The 14,941-nt window shown below is 39.7% G+C and overlaps 1 protein-coding gene across 7 annotated transcripts in view; it reads left to right on the top strand.

The window, feature by feature from the left end:
* Positions 1–28: 28 nt before the first annotated feature.
* Positions 29–14,941, top strand: part of LOC143280825 (GRIP and coiled-coil domain-containing protein 1-like) — a 31,680-nt gene continuing 16,767 nt past the window's right edge. The window contains exons 1-8 of one of the 7 annotated variants that reach the window (XM_076585530.1): positions 29–72; positions 3,004–3,155; positions 4,564–4,733; positions 5,537–5,662; positions 8,353–8,442; positions 9,087–9,215; positions 11,019–11,210; positions 14,352–14,525. In XM_076585530.1, coding sequence (XP_076441645.1) covers positions 3,071–3,155; positions 4,564–4,733; positions 5,537–5,662; positions 8,353–8,442; positions 9,087–9,215; positions 11,019–11,210; positions 14,352–14,525 — 966 coding nt within the window. In that variant the 5' untranslated portion in view covers positions 29–72; positions 3,004–3,070. Of the gene's footprint in view, positions 110–1,849; positions 1,957–3,000; positions 3,156–4,563; positions 4,734–5,536; positions 5,663–8,352; positions 8,443–9,086; positions 9,216–11,018; positions 11,211–14,351; positions 14,526–14,941 lie in introns of those variants that run through there. The other 6 variants (XM_076585533.1, XM_076585532.1, XM_076585529.1 and 3 more) reach the window with 6 other exon arrangements.

Genomic DNA, 14,941 nt, shown 5'->3' with positions numbered 1-14,941 from the left:
CAGAAAGTTAGGGAAAGCGAAAGAATTGTCTCCCTTTCACTATCCTGGTTGCCATTTCTTCAGGGAAAGGAGGTGGATTTTTCACACTTTTGATATTTGTTCTTATCATGTATGTTGTCGTTATTGAGACTTTATTGGCATATGATATATAGGAAAAGATTCTAAAAAGTGCTTATCAATATTTGTCGCATTGTGCTTTCGCATTTCAAGATACATTGAAGCAATGTGTGTGTGTGTGTGTGTGTGTGTGTGTGTGTGTATGTGTGTGCGTGTGTTACAATGACACTGTCAGGCACAACAGCTGTGTATGCGACACATCAGTGACCACGGACACACACACACACACACACACACACACACACACACACACACACACACATCCTGACTCCCTTCTACATTTTGTTTTGAATAGTCTTCCAGTCCTGTACTCATTCCCACAACACACACACACACACACACACACACACTCAAACACACACACCAGTATGTTGATTCCTCTGTCAATTTAGAATGTGTTACAAAATAATCATAGGACCTAGAATTATTCTCAGTTCAGTGTTCCATTGGTTATGATGTTTAGAACCAATGCAGTTTAACCTTAGACTGTTTGAGTAACTTACGTAGACTGATGTATGATCAGTGAAAGTAGTGGTATAACTGTTTAGCAGCAATATTACTACCAGTGTCTGTAGTATAGTTTGATGGAACTTCACATGATCAAGGCCTGGACTTTTTACAAATTGAGAAATATTTTCCTGTTAAAATAGTTTAATAAAACTAATAAAGTAAATTATTGAACCACATAGATTTGGGGACCACGTTAACATTTTGTTGCTGCTCTTTTTTTGTATTTTTAATTGTTTTGTTTGTTGTTGTTATTTTGTCATGTATGTGCACCTCTGTGTGGCTATGTGTGTGTGCCTGTGTGTGTACGTGTGTGTGCGTTGATATAATTCAACAAATTGCCATTATATATCATAATGTTAGTGTACTTTATGCCAGGCAATTGAAAACATCTGAAGCTGAATCAACCGTATCAATAAGAGCTTTTTTTTTTGCTTTTTTTTTTTTATCAATCTGTTTCGATTATGGCAGATCTGGGAAAGAGGGACAGGCAGGATAGCCCATTTGTTAGAGAAAGGGATTTTAAATCTGAGGGTCCTGAGTTCAATCCTAATATCCTGGTAGATTAAGAGAAAATATATATATATATATATATATATATATATATTCTTTCTTTCTCCTAGGTTAAGGAAGTATATGTATCTATTCTTCCCATCTCCTAGGTAAAGGAGATATATGTATCTATTCTTCCTATCTCCTAGGTAAAGGAGATATATGTATCTATTCTTCCTGTCTCCTAGGTCAGCCATCAGGACATATGCTGGCCTGTTACTGTCTGTTATGACCTCCTATGTGTGTATGCACATGTAAAAGACCAAATGTGTATGCTAAAGATCACATAATCAGTGTCAGCATTTGGTGGGTTATGGAAACACAAATTTACCCAGCATGTTCATCCTCAGAAATAGTCACAGACATAAGCCCACTTTTTGATGCATTAGAGTTTAGCCCACTTACACAGACGAGAAGAGTCAGACTAAGAGCTGTTTACTTATATTGATTGCAGATTTACACTGAAGTCGCATGCTTGCTGTGTTTGTGTGTGCGGGTTGTGCCAGGTGCAGTTAAGCTGTAATGATTTTTTTCAATATTTTACACCAAATAAACCAGGAGGCAGCTGTCGCACAGTCATGTTTCCTCCTGTGTGTGGGTGTGGCTATGGGTCAGAGTATGATTAAGGCAAAGCCAAAGCCTGTACTGTAAATACTTCCTTAACTTTGATATTACAAGTCTTTTTCAAGTGGGATTGGAGGGTTCTTGTACATGTGGGGAAATACCTAACTCTCCGGGGTAAGACACATTGATAAAAGAGGACCAGATGGATCTAAAAAGGTAAATATGTTGTTAACACTGATTGTCATCTTTATTAATCTAAGATTGTGATTTGTGAAGGGGACACTCTTTTTTTTTATCTTGACAGGATGATGTGGATACAAAATAACCTGTACTGTCAGTGCCATTGTAAAAACAGTGCTGTAAACATGACTGTCCTGTTATGGAAGAAAAGTGTAGGGGGAGGGTGGGGGAGTGTGTGCATGTGTGTGCATGCATTCATGTCTGAAAAAAGGAGAGTATTTTTAAACCGTTATTAATACTACAATAAATAGATAAGTTGATACTGCAATAAGCAAAAGGTAATATTTGTGCCCTATGGAAGATCTGGGTAAGAGGACCAAATTGCACTTCCACACAAAATGTAAGAATTGGGGGAAAACATGCTAAAGAAAAAAAAATGCTACTCACAATGTTCATCTCAAACTAGTCAAAGCTGCCACACAACATTTGCTACAAACTAGGCTAAGCTGACAGACAATGGTTGCCCTAAACTAGGTGCCTCACCGTGTTTGAAAATATAGGCAAAGCTCAAACTAGCTAAAGATGCCAGATAGTATTTGTCTTCAACTAGCCAAAGATGCCACAGAATGTTTGGAACTAGGCAGAGCTGCCAGATAGTATTTGTTTCAGAGTTGCTGAAGATGCCACACAGTAATTATCTAGAATTAGTCAAAGCTGCCAGATAATGTTGTACCGCAAACTAGTCAAAGCTGTAAGATACTATTTATATCTCAAAATACTCAAAGCTGTCAAGTGCTATATGTCTCAAACTACTCAATGCTGCCAGATACTGTTCATCTCAAACTACTAAATTCTGCCAGTCAGTATTTTTTTCAAGCAAGTCAGGGGTACAATACAGTAAATATCTAGAAAATGGACAAAACTGCCAGATACTATTCATCTCAAACATGTCAAAGCTGCCAGAGGTTGATCTCTTGATCACCTCTTCCTCTTTCAGAATTTCCAGCTCTTTCTCTGTGTAAATAATGTCATACAGGTTAATGGCACCATTTTCTAGCCCTGTTTCGTGTTGTGTGCCAGCAGTGACACTGTGACAGCATGGTCCAGTGAGCTCAGTGCGAGTGCTGCCCAGAGTTACCAGGTGTACAACATGGACCGTGCCAGCCGGAACGAGCTGGTGAAGACCATCGAAGGACTGAAGGATCAGCTTCAGACATATAAAAACAAACTGAGAGGTATGTGCCAGGACTTCAGGATCAGCTTCAGACATAGAAAAACTGATAAATATTGTATTGTTTTATATTTACTTTTTGTCACAACAGATTTCTCTGTATGAAACTCAGGCTGATCTTACTGAGAAGACCACATGGCTTCAGTGCAGCACCAACCTTTTTTCCCCCTTTTTTTTCTTTTTTCAGTCTTCAGGTATATTTCTTTTACTATCAAAATGGATTTTTCTACAGAACTTTACCAGGGAGAACTCTCTCATTGCTGTCAGATCTATTATGTGCACTAAGTGTGTGTTACACATGGAACCTCAGTTTATCATCTCATCTGAATCACTAGTGTCCAGACCACCACTTGAGGTCTGGTTGAGTGAGGAAAAATTCTGGTGAGTGTGGATTTGGTCCTGAATGCGCAGGTTCTCCTGCTTCCTAGGCTGCCGCTCCAGGCACATGTCAGGACTGAAGGAGCAGCATCAGCAGTATACAAGCTGACAGGTACATGTCAGGCTGGCCTTACAGAGTGCATGTGTAAATCTGTTTGGTGCTGCCATTGAAGCGCCATGGCACAGTTGGTTACGCGTTGGACTCTGGTTCAGTGAACAGTTTGAGGCCCTGTTTCAGTTGTGTCCTTGGGAAAGGCACTTCATTCCAATTTTCTTCACTCCATCCTGGTGTGAATGGTTCCTGTCTTTGGTTGGGGAAGGTTCAAACAGCAGAAGAAAAGGATTGGGCCCCACCTTCCTATGCCAATTCCTTAACACAGCAGATATGAATTATCTGAAATCAGCTTGCAGTTTCTTTCAGTTTTGAGAATAACTGTTTTGGCAAATTTTGGATCACAAAACATAGAAAAGAATAGACTTGAAGTTCACAGTAAGGGGTTTTGGGTTTTCCCAGATATTCAGGAATTGATATTGAAATAAAAAACAGTTGTCATAGCAGCATTCTTATCATTTTCCAGTTTGAATGTGAACTGTCAGACAGATGGAACGAATTAAAGTTTGTATATCACCAGTTATTTCTCAGCTTTTTGTGACTGATAAATCTCTGTAAAGCAGGTTATTAGTTTTGCATACCTCCCACATTGACAACTAGATTCTGTCTTTATATAGCAAGTCTTTTGAAATTGTCATGGTTATGCACATTGTGTTTCTAGTGTGGCATCAGTGTATATTCTATGTCATTATAGAAAGTCCTTTGAAATTGTAATTGTGGTACATATTTTGTGTTTCTAGGTGTAGTGTGAGCATATTTTATGTCTCAGTATAACGAATCCTTTGAAATTACCTTGGTTACGCACAGTTTGTTTCTAGATGGAATATCAGTGTATATTCTTTCTCTGTGTGTGTGTGTATGGAAAAGTTCTGGAAAAATATCCTCTGAACCTGTCCTGGTTATAATGCACATGTATTTACAGATGTGGTGTCAGCATACAAGTCGTTGGTGAAGGAGAAGGAGGCGCTGGAAGCTGGCTTAGCTGCTCTGAGCACCTCGTCCGGCACTGGCAGCAAGGAAGCCAGCCCGGCTGCTGCTGAGGGAGTGACAGATGGAGGAGAAAGCCCCTCTGACCCTCTGGGAGTCAACCCTGTGAGTTCTGTCAGTGTACTTTGCTGCCGTTGTTACTTACTGACTACCTAAAAGGCTGCTTTGCTCTTGATGCTATCATCAGAAAAATGTCTTGCAAGTGGTGGACCTAGTACCTCACAGTGCTAGAAGAGAAACAAAGAGAGAGAGGGGGAGAGAGACTCCACTGTGCTGCACATAATTGTCCTGGTTGTGGAACTTTTGTTCAAGTCTTGTATTTATATAACAGAACACAGACTGGCACAGGGGGTAGATAACCCATGATGTGCTTTTCACGAATCCCTTGTATTCAAGCTTCTTTTGTGCATTGTACAGACTTCTTGAAACGTCAAGGACCATTTCTGATAAGCATATGTTTTTTCATATATTGTTTAAAATTGAGAGATGATTGAAATTACGCTTGCTGCATATAGTCCACCACTGGCCTTAACTGAACAGCTGATTCAGGCACATGTGCACTATAAACAATTAACAACTTTAAAAATCAATGTTTCACAACAAAAAAATACAATTATTTAGTGGTTTATAAACGATAGTCGTGATTTTTCATTGTAAAAGAAAAAAAAGGAAGTATATGTGCAAGAAGCATGGCTGTCATTCAGCACTACATAACACTCAGCATTTTTTCACTGTATCCTCAATAAGAAAACTACGCAGGTTCCCGAGTGGTCCTTAACTTGTCTGCTGTATACACCACTGCTGGCTGAAAATTCAGCATCATTTCACCATACCCTGGAGAACAAAAAAGTCAAATATGCGAGTGTTCCTTAACTTTTTGTGAAGCCTGTATGTTCAAACTGCTGCAGCCCACATCGGAAGAGGTGACAGCGCTGAAGGATCAGCTGAAGACACTGACCGTGTCACTGACCACGCTGACCCAGGAAAAAGCCAGAGTGGAGAGTCAGTTTGTGGCCGACAATAAGCAGCTCAGGGTAATATGAATGTGTGTGTGTGGTGGTGGGGGTGGATGTTTTGGTGTGGTTTTTTTTGTGTGTGTGTGTCTATGTGTTTAAATTTATGTATGTGTGTGTGCGTTTGCAGATGTGAATGAGTGTATGTGTGCAAACATAAGATATGGTTGCATTCTAATGATCTCTTTCCTTTATTATAAGTCAACTTTTCATTTCACAATGACACAGTTAGAAACTTCTTATATTTGTTCTGAGTATAAAAAAGAAAGAAGGGGGGGGAGGGTCCGGGTGGGGGGGACATGGTCATCATAAAAGTAAACACAATTGTACTTTTCCATATTAGTTTGCCTCTTTTCGAATGAAAAGATTTGTTATGAAACCTTTAGATGACTGAAAAGAAGAAACACTTTCTTGCAATAAATATTATTATTTTAGTAATTTTTGTGTGTGTGCGAAGATTGAATTTTGAGCTGAAACCAGATTTAGTTTGTGAACGTTTGTTCCATTTTGTTGACTCACTTGTGTAAACAAAGTGAGTCTGTGTTTTAACCCTGTGTTCGGTTGTCTGTGTGTGTGTGTGTGTGTGTATCCATGGTTAACTTTAACATTGCCATTTTCTCTGCAAATACTTTGTCAGTTGACACCAAATTTCGCATAAAAATAGGAAATTCAGTTCTTTCCAGTCATCTTGTTTAAAACAATATTGCACCTCTGGGATGGGCACAAAAAAAAAGGAGAAAAAAAAGCCAAATTATATGCAAAATGAATTTACTGTTTTTTTGTGTGGTTTTTTTTTTTTTTTTAATTCTTTAAACTTGGTACTTTGATCTGATATTCTGACACAGCATCAAGAGCAGTCATTTTTATCATTTTTTGTTCAAACAGGAACTTCTTTTGCTAAGCATTGAAGTTATGTTTCTGGTGCATGTCTTTGGTGCAGCTAGGAAACAAGGGAAATTAATCTGTAGTTAATGCTAGGGGGGTTAGTTTGCTTTAAACTGATCTTTCTCATCTTAAACATTACATTTTAAAATTATACTCAGTACTTAAAAAGCTTGTGTGTTTTACTCTCAGTGTACAGGGCTTTTACTATGTTCATTTACCCAAGTGGTCTTTTTCAGAAAACACTTGAATCAATACTATGAGTAGACTTTATAGATCTATTGGCTGAGCCCTGAAGGTCATGGGCAAAAATCAATTGCATACACATATTTATACATATTCTAAGCACGTGCTCATAATCCTCGCGAACACGAAGGACGCCATTTCATTTCAAGTAGTTGACCTACCCGTTCAATCCTATATTCAATCGACAGTACACAATAACATGTGATGGAAAGTTGGAGAAGGAGACCGTTAAATATTTATTCAGAGAAAGATTTGTGAACGTTTCATCACTTACTGGATTATGTCCCAAACTGCCAAGAAAATATCAACAAAATCAGTTGGAATTCACAGTTTAAAATAATAAACCATGAGAGTTAATACCCTTGATGAAATGTAAAAATTTGCAGTCTTGACATTTCTCAAAATTAAGTCCTTTTCACTTCATTCGACGTTTAGAAGTACTTGTACTTGGCTCTACATGTTATTAGTTGAACAAAATGCTCAATTTTCATATCAGCTTTAAAACTATAAAACTAGAATGAACATAAAAGAGAAATTGAATCGACCGTGTCGTACATTCCTGGCGGGTGTAACTAAACTTGTACACCTCTCAAGATCCAGAGAAAACGGCTAAATGTTGCAGTGTGATTACGGCGATAGCCACGTCTCCTTTACCGCGGACTTAAAAAGAATTCTTAATTGCCCTTAAAGATTTTTTTAATGTCCAAGATAACCAGAATAATATGATTTAAACAGCGTTCTCACTGCGAATACCGTAATCGATTTATCGCCCTTTAAAAACGCATGTTTAAATGTTAAATTTGTTAACGTCAGTTAAGGAGCCACGACAGTATATTGATTAAGACAGTTTCTTCTCACCCAAACACGCGGGGTTCGAGTCTGCCTTCAGGACTTTTTTTTTTCTTCTTCTTTTTTTCAACCCGATGCTTTATAATAACAAATACAGAACACATTTAAATGATTAGATTTTTTTTTTTTTAGTGTATCACAAGTGAGTCGTGAAGGCCTTGCCTCTCTTGTTTTGAATTGTTTTTAAAGATTGTTATTTTGTAAGTTTAGCTTCCTTACATTGTATTGATCATCTTGCATTGTTGTACATTGATTCAGAGGGAAACTTGACTTCAGTATTAATTTTGTGCAAGATCTTGCATATCAGAGTTCAGATATATCAAACCAAATGTTAATTGTATGAAATATTAAGATGTGTATGAGTTATAAATTTGAATCCAAAGTGAATTTGTGGAACGTTTTATTTGAGCTGTTAGAGACATATTGTCTTCAATTACTGTATCATTTCAAATTTCTTATTAGAAAAGAAATTCAGTTTGATACATGCAGGGTAGTAGTTTGTACAGAACAGGAATCAGTTTGATACATGCAGGGTAGTAGTTTGTACAGAACAGGAATCAGTTTGATACATGCAGGGTAGTGGTTTGTACAGAACAGGAATCACACCACAGCCGGAATCTGCATCAGTTGGTCACAGTAAGTATGTTTGATTATAGTAAACATAACTTTAGGGGGGAAAATCCTGTTGGATATTTCATTTACTGATTTCCTGATCGTGTTTTGTTTCAATGCAGCAAGAAATTGAAGACCTACAAGACAAAATGGACAGGGAGAGACAACAGATGCTGAGCAAAAAGACAGAAAATGATCAGCAGATACAAGAAGTGAGTGGACATTAAGTATCAGTTGATCATAATGCACACAATATTTCAGGTTCAACAATAATGCATTTCTAGGAGTGTAGGAATATGTCTGTATGTATGTTTGAAAGGACATACACATTTACTAATGTGCTGGGGTATGCTGCTGTCAGGCATCTGACATGTAGTGTAGCATATATGGACTTGCACGAATGCAGGGACGCTTCCTTGAGAAACTGAAAACTGAAACTTTATATGTATATGTAGCACCTGTGTGTATTTATTAGAGGACACAATGAATTAAATCACTATGATTCATCATTTTGGCATTCACCACCATCATCATTAACATGTTTTACCTTTTCCATTTTTTTGTGCATTTTTTCATTGTGGTTAATTGCTTGACAAACATGGCGAAGGGAAACAGGAACAAGAAAAACAACAGCAAATGAAAGACAACTGGAGATTAAAAAAATGATAATAAAAGCAAAATAAACTAACAGACATGCATACAAACTTTGTAAGTGCAAGAATGTTTGTGTCACAAAAATAAATCAGTTAGATGTCAAAGGAGGAAAGATGCACTCCCCCCCTCCCCCATCCCCAATTTATTTTTTAACCATGTCCTTGTCCTTTGCTACTCAGCCTGTAATGCCATGGGTGTTCAGTTGAAGGGACGTATCCGCAGTCAGCAGCTTGAGAGGGAGAAGGAGCAGACGGACCACGTGGTGATGCTGAGGGAGATGCAGAAACTGATGGCTGAAGAACGCTCACAGAAAGAGCAGCTGGAACTGCAGGTAGGGAAAAAGTGTGCATCTTTTTCCAATGCTAGCCAAAGTCATGCACTGTTGTTGTTGTTGTTTTTTTTTAACCCTTTCGCTGCCAGGAAAATAAGATTTAAGTGAAATCTATTTGCCAGGGTTTTTTCACAGAAAACGGGTATAAATTTTCAAAAAAAGGTAATTTTTTAAAAAGGTAATTTCAAAAAAGGTAATTTGCATTAAAATATCATAATTTCTGGACAAATGGATATCTGCACACAGAAAATCATACTAGAACAACCACAATAAAAAAAAAAAATGTTTAAAAGAGATAGATACACAATGCATTGTGACTTCTCCAAGTGATAATATGGATGTGAGGCCACGGCCCCTCAGTCTCCACCCCCCTCCTCTTCACCCCTCTCACATGATCACTTTATCCAGTGCTCTTCAGACTGCGTTGGTTGAATGACAAGAAAATCGCTCACACTGTGTCCTGCTAATAATCTGGTTAGTTTATGTGGTCTGTTAGAGCTGTACAGCCGGCATCACTCACTGATAGTCGTATCTTGGCCAGTCTCTTGATTTCTCCCTTTATTTTCTATGAAATCGTTCAATAAATGTTCATCACTGTCTTCTCCTTCAAATTTACACTTCAATTCTTTCTGAGCATCAGCTAAAGAAAGCAATCTTGGTTGATTTGGTTCGCCACGATCGCATGTCTTGAGCACGGTGTCAGTCTGACATTTTGTTGAGCGAGCAAGGAAAGGAGCCAGGCGAAACACTGCGACAGTGACCCAAACGAAACATTCAAACAAAGGACTGCCTCATGATGTAGATGGTGTTTCTAGCTATGAATAAAATCTAGAAAGATTCCCCAAGCTAAAGCGACCATATTTTTGTCAACGAACTGAATGCAAACCAGGGAAAAGTCAGAATATTTCAATGACGAGTTATTTCGTCATTGTGGCAACGAAGCGTACATGCTTGTGCTGACGAGTTATCTCATCATATAGGCAGCCTAGGAGTTAAAGTATTTTATGGTATTACTTTTTGTCAGCGTTATTTTTATCGCAACAAATATGTCTGTGTGAAATTTGGGCTGCAGTCCCTAGTGAGAGTGAGTCGCCCCTGTGCAGTATTACCCTTTTTTCTGTGAGTGTATTTGTTTTGCTATCAACATGGGTTTTTCTACAGAATTTTGCCAGGGACAGCCTTTTTAATGCCGTGGGCTCTTTTATGTGTGCTAAATGCATGCTGTGGATGGGACTTCATCTCATCCGAAAGATTAGCATCCAGACCTCCACTCAAGGTCTAGTGGAGGGAGGGGAGTAAAAATCCTGGGCCTTATATGGGACTTGAACCTTTGGATACTCACTTTCTAGTTGGGCACATTACCACTAGGCCATAGCTCCATTCTTCTGTCTGACTTGAAAAGTGAGAGTGGGGAGGGGGCAAGGAAGATTTCCTTTGGTAAAATCTCTTCCCTTGTCCTGATTTGAGAGTAGTATTAATGATTGTACATTTGATAGCACCTTCTCAAAGCACTTTACAATAACACACACTCACACATGCATACATGCAGACACAAATATGCGTGGAGGAAATAGACGTGGATCTAATACAGATAATTATGGAATGGATTGCCTTAATTGTGCAGACTGTTTGAAATGGAATGCTTTAAGATTTATATTATAGGATGTGAGTGAGAGACTAATGGAGTTAGGTTGTGAATTCCAGGGTTGTACAGCTGAAGATCTTAAAAAAAAAAAAAAAAAAAAAAAAAAAAGGCTGTCCTGCCATGTTTCTCAATGATCAGACGGTTGACACTTTGTTCAGCTGGACGAAACCCGGCGGTCCCTTCAGGACCAGACGAGTCGCAGCGCCATGTCAGAACAGTACGAGCGGAAGATCCGGGACCTGTCTGAGGAACTGAGCCGTGTGCGGCACCGCCTGCAGGAAGCGGAGGTCAAGGCCACACAGCCCTCCTCCTTTGTGCTGGACCTGCAGAAAGAGCTGTCTTCACTGAAGGTGTGCTGGAAGAGATTGGATGAAAATGTGTTGTTCTTTTTGAGGGCGGTGCATAAGTATGCATATACTAAGGGAGGTCGCCAGCTACCGCTACTTTTAGTTTCTCCGCCTGAAGGGAGTGGCATAGACCCCTGTTGGAGTCTGCACCAGTGAGTCACAGTTTCATGACTCCTTAGGAATAAATGGTTTTCACACATCTTGAGTCTTGAGGACCTTGCCTCTCTTATTTTCTCTGAAATGAAATTGTGCTGTAATCCAAATTAAGTCAAAGTTTTTATTTGGTGTATCAAATATTCATATCCATCACTATTAGTACAAGACCCAAACTCTTCAAAACAAACATGTCCACTTTGTGGAAATTGCAAAGAAGATCAAGTAATAATAATAATAATAATAATGGATACTTATATAGCACACTATCCAGAAATCTGCTCTAGGTACTTTACAAAAACGCTTTTGTTAACATAAACCATTACATCAATGTTACATACACACACACCAAAATGTGACTACACACACACACACACACACATACACACACACACACACAAACACACACACACACACACTGCATACATACATTTTAACATACATGTGTATCTAACAGCTACCCTAACACATACGCACACATAGGCAGGCACAAACTTACATAAACACACACACACACACAATACACATTCATATTCATGCATGTAGTTATGTACACATACATATGTATACACGCATAGTCAAGCACAGCTAATGCAAAGGAAGTGGACCTGCCACAATTTAACTTATTGCTGAGGGAAAAGGTGAGTTTTGAGACAAGATTTAAAAGATGCGAGGGAATCAGAATGACGGAGGTTATCAGGGAGCTTGTTCCACGTCTTTGGCGATTGAAAAGAAAACGATCTGTATCCATAGGTCTTACTTCTGACATGAGGTATCCTGAGAAGTTGAGTATCAGAGGAAGAACGGAGCTGGCGAGACGGGGTATAGATATGGAGGAGTTCAGAAAGATACTTGGGGCCAGGTCCGTTTACTGCAGAAAAGGTCAGAGTGGATAGCTTATAGTCTATTCAGTCAGAAACAGGCAACCAGTGGAGAGACTGAAGGAGAGGAGAAACATGGTCAAATTTAGAAGCTCTGCAAATGAGTCTGGCAGCGTTATTCTGAATTCGTTGGAGTCTGTCTAACAGATATTTGGGGAGGCCGGCCAAAAGAGAGTTGCAGTAATCCAATCTTGAGAGAACCAGAGAGCATACAAGTGTCTTGGTTGCATCGATTGAGAGATAGTGGCAGATAGAGCTGATTCTACGCAATTCCAAATAGGCAACTTTACAGATATTCGAAATGTGCTGTTGGAAAGAAAGAGACTGGTCTAGGATTACACCAAGACTGCGAACAGAAGGAGAAAGTGAAACAGGTGTGCTATTGATCAGAACAGAGTCCGGAAAGGAAGGATGTTGACGAAACTTCTTTGGACAGGTTATCATAAATTCAGTCTTATCATCATTTAGTTACAGCTTGTTGAGAGTAGCCAGTCCTTTAGACCAGCAATGCAGTCCTGTGTACATTTTTTCCTAGTTTACCCCGTGATTCAGAGTTAAAGAAAGAAAATACACCCCAGGAAAATATTACAGGCAGCCAGTCTCTTCTGTTTTAATGTGTTATTCTTCTACAAGTCAAAAAGTGGTGAAAAATCTATGTATATTTTTGTATTGAACATTTCAAGTAACAGAGACACTGCGTTCATAGCATACTGTATATCTATGTTTTTGTATGATTGTATGTGTTGGTGAGTTTAACGACCTATAGGCAAACTGCCATTGAGGTCAGGTTGTTGAATGGCTGTAGTGTTTCTCCTCAAAGGGTGGTGCGGTCCTGTTGTCCTGTGGAGGTGTAGTCCTGGCTGGTGGTGCAAGAGGGGTCCTCACTGTCCTGGCTGTTGTCGGGTGGGGAAAGTCCTGGTTGTTTGTATTGTTACATAACATCTTCTTCTTCTTCTTCTTCGTTCATGGGCTGCAACTTCCACTTTCACTCGTATATACACGAGTGGGCTTTTACGTGTATGACCGTTTTTACCCTGCCAAGTAGGCAGCCAAACACAGTTTTTGAGGGTACATAACATTATATATAGGGGCCTTTGCCTGTAATGAATAAACCCTCCACTCCTTCGTTCTTTCACTCCTTCGTTCCTTCACTTCTTCCTTCCTTCACTCCTTCCTTCCTTCACTCCTTCCTTCCTTCACTTCTTCCTTCCTTCACTTCTTCCTTCCTTCACTCCTTCCTTCCTTCACTTCTTCGTTCCTTCATCTTCACTTCCTCCTCCTCCTTCCTCTTCACTCCTTCCTTCCTTCACTCCTTCCTTCCTTCACTTCTTCCTTCCTTCACTTCATTCCTTCACTCTTTCATTTCTTCACTCCTTTGTTCCTTCACTTCATTCCTTCACTCCTTCATTCCTTCACTCTTCATTCCTTCACTTCTTCATTCCTTCACTCCTTCCTTCCTTCACTTCTTCGTTCCTTCACTTCATTCCTTCACTTCTTCATTCCTTCACTCCTTCCTTCCTTCACTTCTTCGTTCCTTCCTTCACTTCCTTCCTTCACTTCCTTCCTTCACTCCTTCATTCCTTCACTCCTTCATTCCTTCACTTCATTCCTTCACTCCTTCATTCCTTCACTTCATTCCTTCACTCCTTCGTTCCTTCACTCCTTCATTCCTTCACTTCATTCCTTCACTCCTCCGTTCTTTCACTCTTCATTCCTTCACTCCTTCGTTCTTTCACTCTTCATTCCTTCACTCCTCCGTTCCTTCACTCCTTCGTTCCTTCACTCCTTCATTCCTTCACTCCTTCGTTCTTTCACTCTTCATTCCTTCACTCTTTCGTTCCTTCACTTCATTCCTTCACTCCTCCGTTCCTTCACTCCTTCGTTCCTTCACTTCATTCCTTCACTCCTTCGTTCTTTCACTCTTCATTCCTTCACTCTTTCGTTCCTTCACTTCTTCGTTCCTTCACTCCTTCATTCCTTCACTCCTTCATTCCTTCACTTCATTCCTTCACTCCTTCGTTCTTTCACTCTTCATTCCTTCACTCCTTCCTTCCTTCACTCCTTCCTTCTTTCACTCCTTCGTTCCTTCACTTGTTCCCTGTGTGCTCAGACCCAACACCAGCAGGCGGTGCAGCAGGAGCAGTGCAAGGCCTCAGAGGCAGAGTGCAGGCTGCAGCAGCAGTCCAAGCTGAGTGAGGAACGCATCTCCAGCCTGGAGGACAAGTTGTCAGAACTGTCTGAGGTGGTCGGCAACTATGAGAGACTCCGCTTTCAGGACCAGCAGGTGTGTGCGTGGTTGTGTGTGTCTGTGTCTGTGTCTGTGTGTGTCTGTGTGCTTGTGTGTTTTATATTTTTGTGATTTATTGAAAGTAGGGAGGTGAGTGTGTTTAAGTCCAGGAAAATGCGCACAGAAGAAAAAGAATGTTACATGTTCTTATCTTTATTCTGTAAGCAGTTAAATAGTTTGTGTACTGAGGAACAATGACTGTGATGTTTTTGCACAGTGTGAGAAGTGATTCAGAAGTGTGTAGGAAGATGACAGTGATGTTTTCACATAGTCAGAAGTGCTTGATGTGTGTAGGAACAATGATGGTGATAGAGAAGTGATGTGTCTGTGTGAGAACAATGATGATGATGTAGAACTGACATGTCTGTGTGAGAACTATGATGATGATGTAGAAGTGATGTGTCTGTGTGAGA

This window comes from Babylonia areolata, chromosome 4, assembly GCF_041734735.1.
Source record: "Babylonia areolata isolate BAREFJ2019XMU chromosome 4, ASM4173473v1, whole genome shotgun sequence".
NCBI classification, from domain to species: domain Eukaryota; kingdom Metazoa; phylum Mollusca; class Gastropoda; order Neogastropoda; family Buccinidae; genus Babylonia; species Babylonia areolata.
The sequence above is the reverse complement of the archived record's forward strand: the minus strand, read 5'-3'. Positions and strand labels throughout refer to the sequence as shown.